The 21,358-nt window shown below is 41.6% G+C and overlaps 1 protein-coding gene across 1 annotated transcript in view; it reads right to left on the bottom strand.

The window, feature by feature from the left end:
• Positions 1-7,603: 7,603 nt before the first annotated feature.
• NARS2 (asparaginyl-tRNA synthetase 2, mitochondrial) overlaps positions 7,604-21,358 on the bottom strand; it is a 35,711-nt gene continuing 21,956 nt past the window's right edge. The window contains exons 14-15 of the mRNA XM_075198619.1: positions 9,982-10,008; positions 7,604-7,970 (exon numbers count right to left, since the gene is read on the bottom strand). Of these exons, the coding sequence (XP_075054720.1) occupies positions 7,826-7,970; positions 9,982-10,008 (172 nt within the window). The 3' untranslated portion in view covers positions 7,604-7,825. The remainder of the gene's footprint in view (positions 7,971-9,981; positions 10,009-21,358) is intronic.

The following is a 21,358-nucleotide window of genomic DNA, read 5'->3' on the forward strand; positions in this document are numbered from 1 at the left end:
CTAGCTAAGAAATAAAAATATTGATTGAACAAAATCGCAACTTTAGGGGGTAATGAGGATATAGTTAATGACATTTACATAGCCGCAATATTATAGACCCCGATGTACATTTATATTTTTGGTGGGCTGCATAGACGCTGGTATAATTGCTTCTGAACAAATAGAAGCAGATTCAGGAGACACGGGGATGCCACCTGTACTGGGTTACAATTCAACCGGTTCCTTGACCAGGCTTCGCTGCAATGTTAGAAGCTGTGAATTCAACAGCGCCGTGCAAGAACATCATTAGACAGCGCTCCTAATAGAACTCAAAGTCTAAAATGCTAATTGTTTTTTTATATTAAAAAAATGTTATATGTGGGGAAAGGATGTTTATTTATTTTTTGTCCTGAGCTAGGTATCAGTACCCACATTCATCTAGGGCAGGCGTGGCCAACCTGTGGCTCTCCAGCTGTAGCTCCCCAGCATGCTTTGCCAGTAGGTAGCCAGACGATAGCTGGCAAGGCATGCTGGGACTTGTAGTTTCCCAACACCTGGAGAGCCACAGGATGGCCAGGCCTGGTGTAGGGCGACAAACTCCAAATACAGTATCTTCCATCAGCCATCAACCTGGTGTGGTCACGTCTCCTTCGGCACCCCAAGAATTTGCTATACCGGGTCCCAAAAATCCTTTTGGCGTCCATGGTGATGTGGACTGGGGTGTGCATTGTATGTATCATTGGTTTAAACAAGGGGTTGGCGCTAGCTAAGACTCACATAAGAGATTGGGGAGGAGCAGACGATGATAGGAGAGATCGAGGATATTCTGCAGCCTCTGAACAGAGTACGACGACTGATCACTGACAACAGACGTCTGTATTACCAGAGTTACAAACATCAACGTAATTGTCTCACACGCACTTTAACAACAAAACTCTGGAATATCCCTGTATGCTAAAGCTACATTTATTCTCTATCTGGGAAACAACCTGGAACGGAAACATACCTATCCATTTCAAGTACACTAATTAGTGTGAACCAGAGGCTCTCTCAGTACAACCACTGAGCGGTAGGTGTTGGCATTGTGTCCGTATTTCAGTGTCCACCATGAGAATTATTTTTCAATACATTCCACCCTCTATAGTGGTGAAAGTTTGTGGCAAATGAAGTGCAATCTATGGGAAAGAGGGACCAGGTGTACTGCAATCAGGATAACATCTAACTGGGAACCACCGTCCATATCTTAAGTTACTTTATGTGCATCAGGGAGCCCTGCAGTGGAGTCTTAGGGGCGTATTCAATTGTTAGCATTAACGCTGAAAAACGAGCGCTCAAAAAATATTACCGTTTTTATACAGTAATATTGCGTGCGAAAAAGCGTTAATACAGTAGTTTACTCGCGGAATTTCAGCTCGCCGCTCAGGGAGCGGCGAGCTGAAATTCCGCGAGTAATTACCGTATAAACGGTAAGATTTTTTGAGCGCTCGTTTGTTAGCGTTAACGCTAACAATTGAATACGCCCCTTAGAGTATAAGGCGCCTGTAAGCTTGGTGCCCTGGTGGCTGCTGGGCACATCCATAGCACAGTGCTGGGCTCAATCTGGGCATCCAAAGCATTTTGCTGGGCACATCCAGGATGTTTTGCTGGGTGCGTTACTTGCCATATTACATCTTGATGGCCTTATTACTTGAGGAGTTATATTAAATTACTTGACATGGTGTTCACCGGGACTGAATAGTCTTTTATTATACCACACGTGCCAAGTGGCTACTCTTTCACCAAACTACGCACAGTGCTACGCTAAGTACGTCCTTATTGCCTTTTTATTTGTCGTACTATCATACTCGTCATTACATCAGTATGCCATGCAGTGTATCCTTTGAAATAGATTTGTGTTCGAAAATACAGAAACAACCACTGTGATAAAACTACACTGTCACAAACGCCCAGCCTGTCCCAGATACAGCAATCTGAACAGCTGGCCATGACTGGCGTCACCTTAGTCACGTATTGTGAAGGGGGGGCCCGCGGTGTATGCGAGCACCAACCGCGTGCGCATAATGTAAAAAGCTTAACTGCGCATGCGCAGTACATACAGTGCACACGCCGATCTCGGCGCGTGCATGGATGCAGCTACTGCGCATATGCAGTCATAACAAGGAACCCCACTATGTGTGCCAACTGAAGTCAGCACGCACACAGTGGGGGAAGATGCCAGGGGTGATGACATCATCACCTCTGGCCCACACACAAGGTCCACATGTGTGTGTATTGAATCACCACACACACGATGCCGCTGGGGAGGCTGGGAGTTTCTGGGTCTGGACTATAGAAGCCAGACCCGGGACTCCACCTCTCCCTCTCTCTGCCTGCCCCTGGACAACGAGCACTACACTACAGAAACTATATATGTTACACTATAGGAAAGGCAATGTACTATTCTATAGGGATACACTACACTACAGAAAATATATATTACACTACAGAAAATATATATTATACTACACTACACTACAGCAAAGGATAGGAATACACTATACTACAGAAAACCTACACTACGCTATAAAAAATATTCTATACTACAGGAACGTTCCCTACATTGCAGATAAAGAATTGGATTCAGGATACAAGAACTTGATAAGCATCATTGATAATAATATATATATATATCTATAAAGTTATATGTGTTTGTAATGTTGAGTTGACTATGCATATTCATATATTGTTTGATATCTGTGATAGTTAAATCAATATTATAAATAGTAATTCTTATCAAGGATACATTTGTAAAGCTAGGATAGGGTTAATTTTATATTGATATACTATGTTATGTTGAACAACGTTATGATATATTTGTGAACTCAATGCAAGCTTTTCTGTGTTAACAGTAAAATACTTTGATTTAAATACATACATATGTTGTGAGTATTGGTTATTTATAACGAATATATACTGTGAAGTACTACTGAGATACAGTGGTTATTGGATAAATAATTCTGTAAAGCTTAAGTGTTATTTAGTGTGGTCAAAAGACTGAGTAAGGCAACATTGTGTAAGGAAAAGTGCATAAAAGTGCGAGTTTAATAACGAGTGTATCTGAGAACAGAAGAAGAGGATAGTGTGCGCATGTGAGGCGCAACTACAGGTCCTTTTACATGTACCAATGAATACACCTTTTCTGCCACCACAAAGGATTTATTATGGTGTCCTTACGTTCACCAGAACAACTTATTAATGTTTTACACTAAATCATTAAATTCATTTAATCTGAAAAATGTTTCTAAAATTAATTTTGGAAACATTACAAAAATCAATAACAAGACATACAACATGTTGCACAAATAAGTTTCAGAAAATAAAATAGAAAAAATAAAATCAGAGTCACTACTTACTAGTTAAGACCTGGTGTGTGAAGGAACACAATTGAGAAATATGGGGCATTTTAGTCTTGATAGACACACTTTATTGTCTATGGCAGAAGATTGTAAACCCTTCTTACAGGCTCTTCACCCCCACCTTCGTCATTACATTTTCAATTAAGTCAGCTTGATTCCCAAAATGACACAGAGCTTTCCAAAGTAAATTATCTATCACTAAGATATGCTTGGGTACCTCAGGGAATCTCTCACCTCTGCTCTGCTTGAGTGGCTAGATGGTTTACAACTTTGGGGCGTCAAACTCCTCCAAGATCCTTATCTATCCCAGGCTTGCATAGGTTCAAACTCATGTCATCTAGCAAAGCACACGTTGAGATTACATTACAAAGTTACATAAACTATACATTGTCATACATGAATTCACCACAAAATAACAATCAGTGATTAAATATACTACAAAATCATTACACACACCCACTGTTTTACATAGCTACACCCCTAAAAAATTTGATTGCTACAGGATTTGCATGTTTCTTTAAGGCCCTCCCACAATTATTTGGCTCTGAACATTCTAAACGAAATGTCCTACACAAAGTTTGACATTTTACATCATTGTCCTCCGCATAGATCAGCATATGCCAAACACATCAGCCAGAGGCTGAAACGGACGCGTCACCACTGTCAGGGTAGAATGATGACCGCATATAAAGGCCTATTTATCAACCGTTAAATTATGCACAAACGTCTGTTTCCACATGATTTAGGCAAAATTGAGTAAACAGGCTATTTACCAAAAACCAAGCACAGTGGATATCAGGAATATCGCCTGCATTAGACTATCGGTTCCCGTAATTCTCAATGGGGATTGCGGTCTGGACCAATTTATCAAGCTCTCGAAAATCTTAGCTTCAGAGCTTAGCCAATGCTATTGTTAGTCGCTCTATCCTACGGGGTGATGCTGATCAAACGCCACCCTGATAGAGTCCTAATCAGCATCAAACCCATGACCTCAGCGCTATGAAGCAGCTATGCTAACCACCTACGCTACCCATCTACAGCCAGCAGGGCTTTCTACGTTCTACTACTAAGAAAGGGGGACCCGCTATGAATAGACCATTAATATTTTCATAATTGTTACGGGACTAGTAAGCTCCTAGAGAGGAACGTGATAAATAAGCAACTGAAGTGATTATATTGTACAATGCTGTTTTGATCCTAAACTTGATGACTTATACTATATTTACCCTATAACTGCTTTACAATTTTTTTTTTTTTTTTTAAAAAATAAAGTTTTATTCAGCTTAATAAATATGTTCATTCATGCATACTCTTGTTATGGGATTTGGGCTTGTGCTGTAAATACATATAATGATTTGTTCTATTTGTGAATCTCATATGTCATATTTGGCCAACAGATTAGGTAGAGCCATTTTACTTGTTACATTGTCTCATTAGCACCAATAAAGTTACTGTTTTCCATTTTAGTTTGTGCAAAACTATTTTGCAAATACTAAAATTACCCTTTTTTGTCTTGGATGAGGAAATGTAGCATGTTTTCTTATGTCTCTCATATCCTGTTGGAACTATTAGGTTCTTGGTAAATTGGATGTGTTAGTTATGATCAGACCAGTTCCTATTAAATCCGATTTACAATTATTTGATTAGCACTGGCAATAGACTTCAGAATGTTTCTTGTGTAAAAGTGATGATGCCTCGTCATGTGATATTTATTTTTAGACACAAGTCACAAATTTTATGGTCGCAAGACCTATGTACAAAGTTGCCCTGTCTATGTCAACCTAATGTGTCATATGCCCCAAATATTGCTTTATATACGGTCTGGGCCCGATTCATATTCTGAAGCAACTTGCACGCAAAGTTGTGCTTTTAAAAAAAAAAAAAGAGCACAAAACTTGTGCGTAGTTCAAAAACTTTGTGCAAGTGTACCTAGAAGAATTGATGTTGTTTTAAAGGCAAAGGGTGGTCACACCAAATATTGAATTGATTTAGATGACAATATAGGAGCTTATTAACAGTTTCATACATCTTCACATTTGTATCCATTATCCCTTTTTAATTATTTCACGAATAAACTTTGATTTTTGTTGATTGAGGGAATTCTTGCAACTACCTGAGAATGTTTTAATACATACCAATAAAGCTTATGAGCATTTTTTATTTAATTTGGATCTCTGAGTGCCCCAAATACACATTTTCCTCTCTTCTTCCAGTTCCTGTCAAGTTATTTGTATGTGTGGGTGCACCTCTCCCCTGTTGTCTATGGGGGTATGGTCAATGTGAAATTAGTGAATGACCAATCAAATATTTATTAGTGTGGGGAAAGGAGATCTACCCAGTGCGATGTATATTCTATATTAAGCATTTTTTACACATCTGCCTAAAACTTTTGGACAGTACTGTATGTAAGAAAAAGATGGGTTATAATAAAACAACAGGGGGACTGTATCCCTTCAAACCCACTGCCCTACACCAAAACCAAGGCAATCTTTCTACAAACTATGTGTCACATTCTTATCACTATTTATGTATTTATAAGGCGCCACAGATTCCATAGCGCCAGATACAGAAGGAAGTACAAAAAAAAGAAAAAAGAGCTAATACACATAAGTAGCACAGATGAGTGTGGTTAATCATCATCATCACCATTTATTTATATAGCGCCACTAATGGTATGGGGGCTCACACAGAGGGCAGCAAAAGACATGACATACGAGGGAGTCAGACAGAGGACAGACATGAGACAAGAGGTAGAGAGGACCTTGCCCGTGAGAGCTTACATTCTAGAGGGAGGGGGGGGGGTGAGAGACAGTAGGACCAACTGGGAGAAAATGAATACAGCTACGGAAACAAGCTAGATGATGCCTGCTTCCTCCAGCAAAGTTTATAATAATAATAAATACAGTAACAATGCCGATAAGACCATCACAAAATATATTCACAATTAAGAGGTGTGATTAATTATTCTACAAAATAAAATACATGCTCATGATACTAATTCTGTAGAGGTGAGCTGCCATGACTTAATACGTTTTAATGCTGTCGTCATTAAAACAACAGGTTACTAGGGACTGAAATAAGGGCACGTAATTTAACCATTGTACTTGTTTAGATAGGGTTAAATAACAGCCTACATATTATATTACTGTTTATAGTCCCTGAATTTTTCCATTTACTGCTGATGTCTTACGTATTATTCCAAATGTCAGTTAGCAGCAGAAAAAAAAACTACACGTTTAAGCTATATTCCAGCATTAAAAACATTCTTGCTGTTTAATTATGCATCAATAACTGAATAAATTAACAGTATTGTGTTTGTGTTGAGTAAGTACTCTTAAGTAGAAAAGCAAAGTGTAAACAGCTTACTTCTAATTACACATGAATTAATGTTGAATGAATTTTTTAGGAAGAGAGTCAATTATCTCGCATAACACACTTAAAGGCGGCAGTTAAACGCCTCCCACTGTACGCTCACAGCAGAGCCATTATCTTCTGCAGAATGAAAAAAAATACATTAAAGGGATACCCTTTATTGGCTAAATGAACAGATTTACATAGCCAGGCTCTTGGTCAGGCCTGGGTAATAGCACGTCTTACTGCTAGATAGTAGAACACTTCTTACAATGTAACTCCCGTTCACCTTGCATTAATCAGGCCTGACAATTTTTTTAAATAAGGCTGCGTAGAGAGCAATCCGTGTGTGAAGTGTCTTTTTGTCAATGTTGGCGATTTGTCAATAGTATTAGACTTTCCACGTATTGGGCCTGGTGCAGAGGAGGCAGCAAATTGGGCATAATTTATGCTCAAAAAAGATGCACATGAAAACTGCGTATTTCCACCCACAGGCTGATCCGCATGCATCTTAAGATCAGTGCGGGCCTGCACAGTATCACGTGAGCCCGGATTACGACAGACGATCAATTACGATTGGCTTATAAAGAGAGAACCCCCAGACGAGCGGTGGATTTATACAATAAAGAGCCGAGACCTCAGCCAAACACATCTTAACAAATATATTTTCTCTAAGTTTGCACTATAAAACAGACTTAATCCTGTACATTTTGATTCCTATATGCGAACAGAAAAGCCCTGACCCTACAGAGAAAAAAAATATACATATAAAGTTTACTGAAAATTATTCAAATAAAGTTCTGTACGATGAAACGGAGACACCCCAAACTTGAAAACTGATTTGGTCATGATGCAAAAAGAACTTTACAAATGTGTGGTGTTTTTAAAATAAAGTTATGTTTTATTATAATGTCTCGGTCAGATCCTCCTGGATAACGTTCTCCAGTTTGCAGAGATGCTGTCCGCTCACAGGCTCCACTGGCAGTAATGACATTTTGCGCTGCCGCATTTGTACGGCTGACGAGCCTTCACTGCTGCGATCTTCACATCTCATCTCATCTCTATATTGTATATCCCTGTGCTCAGGGTGTTGTACACTCTCATAAGAGGCATGAATAGGGAAATCTCGGAAATGGGATAACGTCCTTTATATTGTCCACTCCCAGAATGCATTGCAGGAAGCGCTCAAATCCCATGCCGAAACCGCCGTGCGGGACAGAACCGTACTTGCGCAAATCTAAATACCTAGAGAGGGAGAAATATGAGAGCCACAAGTCCCACAACCCATGTATGACAGCATCTATAATATAAATGTCTAGTGGCGTGTGTTAGTCTGTCTGTGTAAAAAAAAACAAAAAAAACCAAGCTGCAGCGCCACCTGCTGGGCAGAGTTATACACTGACCTATATATTTCTTGAAGGAGAAGTGACAGTTGGGAGTGGTTGGTGGTTGCCGGGGGTGACAGTGGGGAGTTTTGAACACCTTAAGTAGCTTGATTTGACTAGAATGCATGAGTATCATGCACGGGGTTACCTGACCTACTAAATTCTTAGTGTGTGTGGAAAAAAAAACCTCAAAAAGGGCTGAAATTTGGTATACTGACATTATTGACGAGTTGAGGGGTCAAACTCATTTTCGTGAGGTAATTTTACCTCATGAACACACATGTGTACAGTGGCGGATCCAGGGGGGTGCGATCGGTGCAATCGCCCCCACCCCCACCTAGCAGGGATTTACTGCCGACCGCTGCACAGTATGTGCAGGTCCGTTTGGCAGTGACAGTGTGCTGCCCGGCTGCTCTGATTGTGTTTAAAACACAGAGCAGCCGGGCAGCACACTGTCCCTGCCTGTCACTGCCGAGCGGACCTGCACATACTGTGCAGCCCCCGGGAGGCCTCAGAAGTCGGAAAGGGGGCGGGGCCTAAATCGCCCCGCCCTAACATCCCCCCGTGGAACAGACATTTTCTAGATCCGCCCCTGCATGTGTAGCGTCGTGTGTTAGTGTGTGTGTGTCTGTGGAAAAAACTATTTTCTCAGAAAGGGCTCATCCGAATGACCTGAAATTTGGTATACTGACATTATTTGACAAAAAAAATGCATGAGTATCATGCACGGGTTAACTTGTATAAATATAATCTTCAATGCTGAATATTCAATTAAATATAGATAGATGCTCTTATATCAGGACATACTGCACATTGTACGTAGACCGTGATATCTGCTATTGCCCATTTAAGGTTCAGATGGTTTCCTGCACCCCCGGATCACGGCGTCTCTGAAAAATCTTTTATGGAATTTCTGAAACTTAGATTTATAAATGTTACTGGACGCTTTTCTTCTAAGGAAACAAGGCATGTACATTTCATTGTCCTTACCCCTGCAGTACAAACCAATTACACGTAAATGTTTCACATATAAAAATAAGTAGACAGCCGTTTCAAATAAACATTTTACAATAACATTTTTAAGTCTTTTAAATAATTATACTATATGGGAAAAGCACCTTATAGTGCCCCTGTCACCTACACACAGTGGTAGCAAGCATTATATGGGCTGAATGAATATGTATTAGCTTGTAGCCTATCAATTCACAAGGAAACCAGTGTCTCATGAATATTAGTCAGGCCTCATTAATATAAGTCAGGCTCTTCCTCTGCACCAATTGTAACCATGGAAACAATCAACATATAGTCCATAGTTTGTTTCCATGGTTACATATGCTGCTAAGGAGGGTCGGTTGCAAACTATCCGCCAAATTGCAGCGTGGATTCAACAGACAATTTCATGCATAAATCCTATTTCAAGCTTGGGGAGTTATTCCATTAAATTGTAGTACTCACTGTAATGATTTTAATTAGGGGAAATAATTTTTGAGAAGAGTTCTCCTTCAGGTATGACTTTGGACCAGCAGGTGGAGTGGTTTCGTGCCTATGATGCATACGGTACTTACTGGACTTTGTTGCTGGTGCTTTGAAAACTAATCTAGATTATCGTTTACTATCCAAGATACATCTGTGTGTGTAAATGTAAGACAACATGAATCCGATCAGCCATTGATAAGACCACTGCCATCCCATTTATATGGAAAAGGCCCGTCCATGTTATCCTGCTAGACTGTAAGCCTTTGCGACGATCGCCGCCGTTTCCTGAGACGTTCCGCACAATCTTATAACTATGAGAACACTGGAATATTTCTTTCAGAAGCTTTAACAGCTAATCTATAGTGTAGGTGCTCTGCGATGGGATGTCTGCTTACCACTGGTAGGTGTCAGCCAGTCCACGCCTGTAAGGAAGTAAAGAATGTACAGAGTAAGGAATAGCCCAAATCAGAGATATTGTGCAAAAGCAATGGATATAAATACATGCAACCATACAGTCACTAAATGCAATGCTTTTCAAACAGTTTATTTACTGTGCAATTTAACTTATAGACTTTACAATGGCAGGAATATATATATATATATATATATATATATATATATATATATATATATATATATATATATATATCTCTCAATCATCATCATCAGTTATTTATATAGTTATTAATATAGCGCCACTAACTCCGCAGCACTGAATGAGTTATTCACATCAGTCCCTGCTCCATTGGAGCTTACAGTCTAAATTCGATAACATACACACACAGACACACACGTCAATTTTGATAGCAGGCAATTAACCTGCCAGTATGTTGTTGGAGTGTTGGAGGAAACCCACGCAAACACAGGGAGAACATACAAACTCCTCACAGATAAGACCATGGTCGGGAATCAAACTCATGACCCCAGCGCTGTCAGGCAGAAGTGCTAACCACTAGGCCACTTTATCTCAAAATGTCAAAATAGTAAAATAGTAGAGTGGACTATATATAAATCATGTTTGTTCGCACTCCACTATAAATTTTCCATTAGGAATCTCCCCCTATGAAATCCTGCAATTTCTACACTAGGCAACCTATGTCTCTTGGGTTTGTGGCTTGTCTGCAGCTGTTGAGCGTAGTGGAATACTTAGACACACTTTGCCAGCCAGTTATGAGAGTGAGAATGCAGCACATAAATTCACCAGCATTGACTGACTAATATATATATATATATATATATATATATATATATATATATATATATATATATATATATAGTGACAGATACAACCCCTGAAATTTGTACCTAACCAGCACGGAGAGATATAATAAAACTATATCTAGTACATACATTCCCCTGTATTGGGCAGACTTAAGCAAAGAAGATGTAACAATGTAAAGCCAGTACGTGCAGACTAAATCTACACCTGACATTTCCCAGTAACAGGAAAGCAAATAACTGCAGGACATAGGAATGGTGGTATTAAAACTAGAGAAAAGAAGATTTTCCTAGTAGAAAGAAAATATACTGTTGATGATGGCCCAGAGAGGCAGCCAAGGAAAAGATAACTGAACTTGTTTTAACCTTGGTATCCTAGTAAGAAGCTCATAACACATTCCAAGCGAATGAAGCAAGTTTTGTATAATCTGCTTCAATCTATGACATCGCCGGCTGGCACATACCAACGCCAGCAGCCGTCCAAGATCAACGCGGTGCCCTCGTGTTCATCTCTTACACGTAACTGGTAAGCGGAGAAAGATTACATTTCGAGACGCTGTACCGCAGGCGGCTGCCACATTGCGACAATACGGAGGAGCCCGGGACAGACAGGAGCGAGGCGTTATACAGCTGTCCGTATCTCCAGCCTTCCTGACGACGATGGTCAGTAACACGTGTATATTTATTATTACCCAAAACGGGTGTGTTTTGGAGTTGAAGGATAGGAAGAATGGCCAAAATAATTTTTTACGTTGAGAACTCTTTTAAGTACAGACAAAAAACGTCAATAATGGTTAGCGTGGGTGAAGCAAGGTAATTTTACCAGACGGGCAAAAGAGGTATTAATCCATGGCTTACCAGGATGCGAAGACCACTATTAGACTACCTAGTAATGGAGTTTGGATATCAGAGATCTTAAAGAGGGTCTTATCTCAGCCCCCTGTGTCCTAGGATAAGACCGGAGATCCTTGTTTCAAAGAGCAGAAAACCTTTTTTTTTTTTTTAATTGAATCACTAGACCTAGGTCAGGAGTCAGGGAACTTTTTTACCTTTTACCCCCAAATATATTTAGATAGGCCAACGTTACCCCCTTGATTTGAAAGGAAGGAAATCATATATTATTAATTATTGGAATTCAAAATTTTTATTGAATCTATTCAAAATTTCTTTGAAAGCTTCAACTTCAAAACTTCAGGTTTTGGAGAAATGATGTCGCTTCATTTTTGATACGAGAGCATCAATATTGGGGCATTTTGATGTCAGAGCTATTTGGATACAGTCTTCAGCGTCCAAACGATTTCCCTGCTTTGTTTTTATGTTCGTTAGAGTGGAAAATCCTTGTTCGCAAAGGTAGGTTGTTTCAAAAGGCAGCAACTTTTTGACTGCCTCCTCATGTGCAATTTTGATGCCTTTGCAGCTGTTGACATCCAAAAATATGACAGATCTGCTTTGTTTTCAAATGCAATACATGCTTCATTATTGCATCGAAGCTCAAGAAGTGCCTCTGCCAACCCTTGAGGCTCTTCTGGTACAACAGCAATTTCACATTTAAAGGGGTCTACAATCCAACTGACAGCATGTGAATCGGCAGCATTACCCCCAGGAATTTCATTTTTACCCCATTTGGGGTAATTTAACCCTGTTCCCTGACCATTGACCTTGGTAATCCTCAAGAAACAGTATTGATCTTAACTGTTTAATCTCAGTAACATTAACCCAAACACGAACCTACCCAAACGTAAAACCCACTTTAAAACTTAATGCAAGTCTGTCCTAACTGTCAACCTCATTCAAGCTATGAAATAAAAATTCTAAGAGCTTTGTAAATAAGAAAGCATAACACATCACCACATGGAACAGAGGAAGTATAAAGAAAATAAACATAACCTTTCATAACCTAGTGTGGCAAGAGCACATTTCTGGTGAAGCACACGCAAACAACTTCTTGTTTTTTACTGTGAATTAATTCTAGGATGACAAAGTACTTTAGAGATTCTACACACTTTCTTGTGACCTTAACTCTTAATTAACGGAGACCAGCTCTCTAGACACCGGCCGACTTATTTAGCATCGGTCACACTGAACAATGAAACAGACAGGTTCTTATACTTGAGACTCCTCCCACAGCCCTAGCTTGATGGACAGGTGACACTCCCACCTGCCCTTTAAAAAGGAGTTCTCATCAGCTGCTCTGCTTGATTGCTCTCACCGCTGACACACCCTGTCAGCCTGCTGTATCTGTGGGAAAAGACACCTTCAAACCAGGTAGTTAAATCAGACGCTATACTATTATTTTGTCACACATATGTCCTCCATCTGTTTATCTTTACGCTAGGTGCACTGCTGCACAAATGTGTAAACCCTGCTTACAGCCTTTCTCTGCAGGTTGCCAGCTGAATTCCTGTCTCCTCTTTTAGAAGCCTGTGAGAAACACCTCCCTTTGTCATGCTAGGTACACATACGTTACATCTGAAAGCTATTTCATATATTTGTCCCTACTGTGAGTAATTTAATTACAAATGACGCTACATAAAATCTCCTGTAATATGCACCCACCCATCAATCAAAAAAAAAAATCTCTATTATTAACATTTATTTATATAGCGCCAACATACTCAGTAGGGATTTAAAATCTCCATGCCACAACTGCACGTCGATGTGACAATGACAACAACCTATCAGGAACAAACCAATAAGAATTTCCGATAAATATTTGTTTGCAAAAATAATTAGCATCTTTTTACATATATCTTTTAAACCAGGTATACAGGTATTACCCAGAATGCATGGAACGTATGAGTAGAAATGAATACAAAATTTCAAAACTGTTCCACAATTTTGCCTTATAGTGGTTTGAGTCCTACCCCAACCTCTAAGCACAGCAGAATGAATTCAATGTCGTCATTCCAGCCGTATTGATAGGCTATTTCACTAAATATATTACTATAATTATCTTTAATTTATAAGGTGCCACAAAGGGTCCACAACGCCGTACATAACATACCAAAAACAGTGAGCCATGACACAACATGATACAGAAAGAACAAAAATGAACAAAAATATATACACAGACACAGGTAACATGGTAATGCAAATCAAATTATTACTGGAACAATGAGTGAAAGTGATGGTAGAAATCAGCGAGAAGTAGGCCGAAGCTTAAGAAAACAGGGCTAGGGAAGCAGGTCCAGAGGTACAGAGGGTGATGGAATAGTAAAAGGAGCACACAAGGAAAGAGGGCCCTGGTCCTGAGAGCTTATATCCTAAAGGAAAGGGGAGACACAAATAGGGTGGTACTAACTGGGGGAGAGAGTTAGGAGCAGGACTGATAGGTGTCACGATCTGCCTGCAGCATACTGCTTTGCATGGCAGCTCCTAACCTGGACTATCAGACTTTACTATTTTGTGTTCATTTTGTGTCTTAGCAGCAGTACCTCTACTCACCAGAGGTGCTGCTATTGTGCCTGTTGTGCTCCTAGTATCTTAGGAGTTAACACTGTTCACTAATTATTCCATGCACCTCGGTGTGTCTCATTCCACTTATATATACCGGTCACTCCCAGCACACATTGCTGGTTATTGATGTCATATCCTGTTGTTGCACCCTGTGGATTCTTCCTCCTGCCTTGCTCCTCTGGTTACATGCTGCTTGGAAACTGTTCATACCTCCTGCTTCCCTGCATTAGCTGTGTACCTCCTGGTTTCTGAACATTCATTTTGCTTCCTGCATCAGCTTGCACCTGGTATTTACTACTACTCTTGATTACCTGTTATTTATACTTTTCTGCAATAAACAGAGTGTTTTCACCATATTCGTGGCCCCTAGCTGTACTCCTGTTTGTAACCGTGACAATAGGCTTGAATAAAGAAATGAGTCTTAAGGGCACACATGGCACGGAATGGCAGTCCATGGAATGATGATGCAAAAGCGTAATAAAGATTATACCGCTGCAACTTTGTTTCTTAGTGAAGCGGCCTGTTCAACAGCAAAACTCGACTTAGCGCAAAACTTTGCAAAAAAATTGGATTGTCGCTGAACTTAAGTTTTCTCGGATAAGGATTTTTGCTGTAATTTGGAGCTCCATGCTTATACTATACATTTACAAACAGACCCCCGTCTTTCTCTGAACTGCCCCGAGCATTCACCTTCTCGTTAAACGTTTTAGCAGTGCTCCTTACAGTGTCTGCCACAGGAGCGACTGGTGTTCATGTCTATGTGTAGAACGTTTTCAGAGTAACAGCAGTGATTCCTTTTCCTTTTTTTTCTTTCCTTCTAGCTACTAGAACTTTCAGGGTAATTGTTTCCAGATAAGAGATCGTGTACCTGTACAAATATGTAATAATCCAGTTTCTCTGCCCTACGTAACCTTTCTTTAATGTGATCCATGCTGGGTAGAAGTTCACAGCAATGTAACACCTGTTCTTATGCAGGTGTCTGTGGGGGGAGTAACGACACCTACATTCCTAACAAGTATCCACTCACAGCAATGTAACACCTGTTCTTATGCAGGTGTCTGTGTGGGGGTAACGACACCTACATTCCTAACAAGTATCCACTCACAGCAATGTAACACCTGTTCTTATGCAGGTGTCTGTGTGGGGGTAACGACACCTACATTCCTAACAAGTATCCACTCACAGCAATGTAACACCTGTTCTTATGCAGGTGTCTGTGGGGGGAGTAACGACACCTACATTCCTAACAAGTATCCACTCACAGCAATGTAACACCTGTTCTTATGCAGGTGTCTGTGTGGGGGTAACGACACCTACATTCCTAACAAGTATCCACTCACAGCAATGTAACACCTGTTCTTATGCAGGTGTCTGTGGGGGGGTAGCGACACCTACATTCCTAACAAGTATCCACTCACAGCAATGTAACACCTGTTCTTAAGCAGGTGTCTGTGGGGGGGTAACGACACCTACATTCCTAACAAGTATCCACTCACAGCAATGTAACACCTGTTCTTAAGCAGGTGTCTGTGGGGGGGTAACGACACCTACATTCCTAACAAGTATCCACTCACAGCAATGTAACACCTGTTCTTAAGCAGGTGTCTGTGGGGGGGTAACGACACCTACATTCCTAACAAGTATCCACTCACAGCAATGTAACACCTGTTCTGATGCAGGTGTCTGTGTGGGGGTAACGACACCTACATTCCTAACAAGTATCCACTCACAGCAATGTAACACCTGTTCTTAAGCAGGTGTCTGTGTGGGGGTAACGACACCTACATTCCTAACAAGTATCCACTCACAGCAATGTAACACCTGTTCTTAAGCAGGTGTCTGTGTGGGGGTAACGACACCTACATTCCTAACAAGTATCCACTCACAGCAATGTAACACCTGTTCTGATGCAGGTGTCTGTGTGGGGGTAACGACACCTACATTCCTAACAAGTATCCACTCACAGCAATGTAACACCTGTTCTTAAGCAGGTGTCTGTGTGGGGGTAACGACACCTACATTCCTAACAAGTATCCACTCACAGCAATGTAACACCTGTTCTGATGCAGGTGTCTGTGTGGGGGTAACGACACCTACATTCCTAACAAGTATCCACTCACAGCAATGTAACACCTGTTCTTAAGCAGGTGTCTGTGGGGGGGTAACGACACCTACATTCCTAACAAGTATCCACTCACAGCAATGTAACACCTGTTCTTAAGCAGGTGTCTGTGGGGGGAGTAACGACACCTACATTCCTAACAAGTATCCACTCGCAGCAATGTAACACCTGTTCTGATGCAGGTGTCTGTGTGGGGGTAACGACACCTACATTCCTAACAAGTATCCACTCACAGCAATGTAACACCTGTTCTTATGCAGGTGTCTGTGGGGGGAGTAACGACACCTACATTCCTAACAAGTATCCACTCACAGCAATGTAACACCTGTTCTTAAGCAGGTGTCTGTGGGGGGGTAACGACACCTACATTCCTAACAAGTATCCACTCACAGCAATGTAACACCTGTTCTTAAGCAGGTGTCTGTGTGGGGGTAACGACACCTACATTCCTAACAAGTATCCACTCACAGCAATGTAACACCTGTACTTATGCAGGTGTCTGTGGGGGGGTAACGACACCTACATTCCTAACAAGTATCCACTCACAGCAATGTAACACCTGTTCTTAAGCAGGTGTCTGTGTGGGGGTAACGACACCTACATTCCTAACAAGTATCCACTCACAGCAATGTAACACCTGTACTTATGCAGGTGTCTGTGGGGGGGTAACGACACCTACATTCCTAACAAGTATCCACTCACAGCAATGTAACACCTGTTCTTATGCAGGTGTCTGTGTGGGGGTAACGACACCTAAATTCCTAACAAGTATCCACTCACAGCAATGTAACACCTGTACTTATGCAGGTGTCTGTGGGGGGAGTAACGACACCTAAATTCCTAACAAGTATCCACTCACAGCAATGTAACACCTGTACTTATGCAGGTGTCTGTGGGGGGAGTAACGACACCTAAATTTCTAACAAGTATCCACTCACAGCAATGTAACACCTGTACTTATGCAGGTGTCTGTGGGGGGAGTAACGACACCTACATTCCTAACAAGTATCCACTCACAGCAATGTAACACCTGTACTTATGCAGGTGTCTGTGTGGGGGTAGCGACACCTACATTCCTAACAAGTATCCACTCACAGCAATGTAACACCTGTTCTTATGCAGGTGTCTGTGGGGGGGTAACGACACCTACATTCCTAACAAGTATCCACTCACAGCAATGTAACACCTGTTCTTATGCAGGTGTCTGTGGGGGGAGTAACGACACCTACATTCCTAACAAGTATCCACTCACAGCAATGTAACACCTGTACTTATGCAGGTGTCTGTGGGGGGAGTAACGACACCTACATTCCTAACAAGTATCCACTCACAGCAATGTAACACCTGTTCTTAAGCAGGTGTCTGTGGGGGGGTAACGACACCTACATTCCTAACAAGTATCCACTCACAGCAATGTAACACCTGTTCTTATGCAGGTGTCTGTGGGGGGAGTAACGACACCTACATTCCTAACAAGTATCCACTCACAGCAATGTAACACCTGTTCTTATGCAGGTGTCTGTGTGGGGGTAACGACACCTACATTCCTAACAAGTATCCACTCACAGCAATGTAACACCTGTTCTTAAGCAGGTGTCTGTGGGGGGGGTAACGACACCTACATTCCTAACAAGTATCCACTCACAGCAATGTAACACCTGTTCTTAAGCAGGTGTCTGTGTGGGGGTAACGACACCTACATTCCTAACAAGTATCCACTCACAGCAATGTAACACCTGTTCTTATGCAGGTGTCTGTGTGGGGGTAACGACACCTAAATTCCTAACAAGTATCCACTCACAGCAATGTAACACCTGTACTTATGCAGGTGTCTGTGGGGGGAGTAACGACACCTAAATTTCTAACAAGTATCCACTCACAGCAATGTAACACCTGTACTTATGCAGGTGTCTGTGGGGGGAGTAACGACACCTACATTCCTAACAAGTATCCACTCACAGCAATGTAACACCTGTACTTATGCAGGTGTCTGTGTGGGGGTAGCGACACCTACATTCCTAACAAGTATCCACTCACAGCAATGTAACACCTGTTCTTAAGCAGGTGTCTGTGGGGGGGTAACGACACCTACATTCCTAACAAGTATCCACTCACAGCAATGTAACACCTGTTCTTATGCAGGTGTCTGTGGGGGGAGTAACGACACCTACATTCCTAACAAGTATCCACTCACAGCAATGTAACACCTGTACTTATGCAGGTGTCTGTGGGGGGAGTAACGACACCTAAATTTCTAACAAGTATCCACTCACAGCAATGTAACACCTGTACTTATGCAGGTGTCTGTGGGGGGAGTAACGACACCTACATTCCTAACAAGTATCCACTCACAGCAATGTAACACCTGTACTTATGCAGGTGTCTGTGTGGGGGTAGCGACACCTACATTCCTAACAAGTATCCACTCACAGCAATGTAACACCTGTTCTTAAGCAGGTGTCTGTGGGGGGGTAACGACACCTACATTCCTAACAAGTATCCACTCACAGCAATGTAACACCTGTTCTTATGCAGGTGTCTGTGGGGGGAGTAACGACACCTACATTCCTAACAAGTATCCACTCACAGCAATGTAACACCTGTTCTTATGCAGGTGTCTGTGTGGGGGTAACGACACCTACATTCCTAACAAGTATCCACTCACAGCAATGTAACACCTGTTCTTAAGCAGGTGTCTGTGGGGGGGGTAACGACACCTACATTCCTAACAAGTATCCACTCACAGCAATGTAACACCTGTTCTTAAGCAGGTGTCTGTGTGGGGGTAACGACACCTACATTCCTAACAAGTATCCACTCACAGCAATGTAACACCTGTTCTTATGCAGGTGTCTGTGTGGGGGTAACGACACCTAAATTCCTAACAAGTATCCACTCACAGCAATGTAACACCTGTACTTATGCAGGTGTCTGTGGGGGGAGTAACGACACCTAAATTTCTAACAAGTATCCACTCACAGCAATGTAACACCTGTACTTATGCAGGTGTCTGTGGGGGGAGTAACGACACCTACATTCCTAACAAGTATCCACTCACAGCAATGTAACACCTGTTCTTATGCAGGTGTCTGTGGGGGGGTAACGACACCTACATTCCTAACAAGTATCCACTCACAGCAATGTAACACCTGTTCTTATGCAGGTGTCTGTGGGGGGAGTAACGACACCTACATTCCTAACAAGTATCCACTCACAGCAATGTAACACCTGTACTTATGCAGGTGTCTGTGGGGGGAGTAACGACACCTACATTCCTAACAAGTATCCACTCACAGCAATGTAACACCTGTTCTTAAGCAGGTGTCTGTGGGGGGGTAACGACACCTACATTCCTAACAAGTATCCACTCACAGCAATGTAACACCTGTTCTTATGCAGGTGTCTGTGGGGGGAGTAACGACACCTACATTCCTAACAAGTATCCACTCACAGCAATGTAACACCTGTTCTTATGCAGGTGTCTGTGTGGGGGTAACGACACCTACATTCCTAACAAGTATCCACTCACAGCAATGTAACACCTGTTCTTAAGCAGGTGTCTGTGGGGGGGGTAACGACACCTACATTCCTAACAAGTATCCACTCACAGCAATGTAACACCTGTTCTTAAGCAGGTGTCTGTGGGGGGGTAACGACACCTACATTCCTAACAAGTATCCACTCACAGCAATGTAAAACCTGTTCTTATGCAGGTGTCTGTGGGGGGAGTAACGACACCTACATTCCTAACAAGTATCCACTCACAGCAATGTAACACCTGTTCTTATGCAGGTGTCTGTGGGGGGTAACGACACCTACATTCCTAACAAGTATCCACTCACAGCAATGTAACACCTGTTCTTAAGCAGGTGTCTGTGGGGGGGTAACGACACCTACATTCCTAACAAGTATCCACTCACAGCTGAACTGTTTATCCTGATTTATTCTACAGATTCGTCTGCAAGGTGCGGCCCACCGATCTGTGCACTGCCAGAGCAGTCAGCCATGAAGCCTCCGTGCTATTTTTATCTCCAGCTCAATGAATTTAATGTACTAACGTTTATTAGCTTCCCAAAACAGGGCCAGATGACGAGCGTCATGCGTTACACTGTGCACGGGTTTTATTAGCCGACAAGCACAAGATATTTCTGGATGTATTTTATGAGAAGAGGTGTGATGGAAATGAGACATATATGTGTAATTAAGAGAGGTTTCGCATTGTGCATTGTGTAGAAGGAGAATTCTCTCTACATTGAGAGGACAATAATCAATACTTCAACTTGCAGAATCGATGGCGGTATCGGGGTCAGATCAAGAATCCCAGATCTTATAAAAAAAAATATTTTTAAACAAGGACACTGCCCAGAAATAAAATTATATTGTACCCCCTCAACTAGCTGAACAGCGGCGGTCCATTATTCAGAACCCTCACCATTTGAGACATTCTATCTTTGTCCATTGCCCCTTAAAGGGTACCTTAACACACATTAATTCTTCTGAAGGGGCACGCAGGAGAAATTTGAAATGGTAGGACTCTGACACTTCAAAGCACCGAGTGGATGGCTGAGCCTCTGTCCAATCAGAGCTCTCAACACAAGAGGTGTCCGAAAGCTGACATTCAAAATTCTCTGCTCTCCTCTGGAAGGTGAAATGAGGAGGCATCTCACAAACTAGATCTATAATTTCAGTATAGTTGTGGTACAATTCCTCTTTAACCTTTATAGGAAACAGGAATGAAGGGAATAAACCCAACCTGCAAATTAATTTAACTATTGCTTAGGAAGGTATTTAATAATTGTTGAAAGAGGTTCTCCGCCTTCACAATAAAATCATTTTTAATGGCCTATTGTAGCCTATGTTTTGCACAGGTTTCGGTGGCCATTACAAATGGTATATATTTACACCCAGGCAGGTATATTTGAACAACCAAGCCTTTTTATTGCCTAGTTAAGCGTTCCAAGGACGTTAAAAGATTG

Source organism: Mixophyes fleayi, chromosome 2 (genome assembly GCF_038048845.1).
Source record: "Mixophyes fleayi isolate aMixFle1 chromosome 2, aMixFle1.hap1, whole genome shotgun sequence".
Classification (NCBI taxonomy): domain Eukaryota; kingdom Metazoa; phylum Chordata; class Amphibia; order Anura; family Limnodynastidae; genus Mixophyes; species Mixophyes fleayi.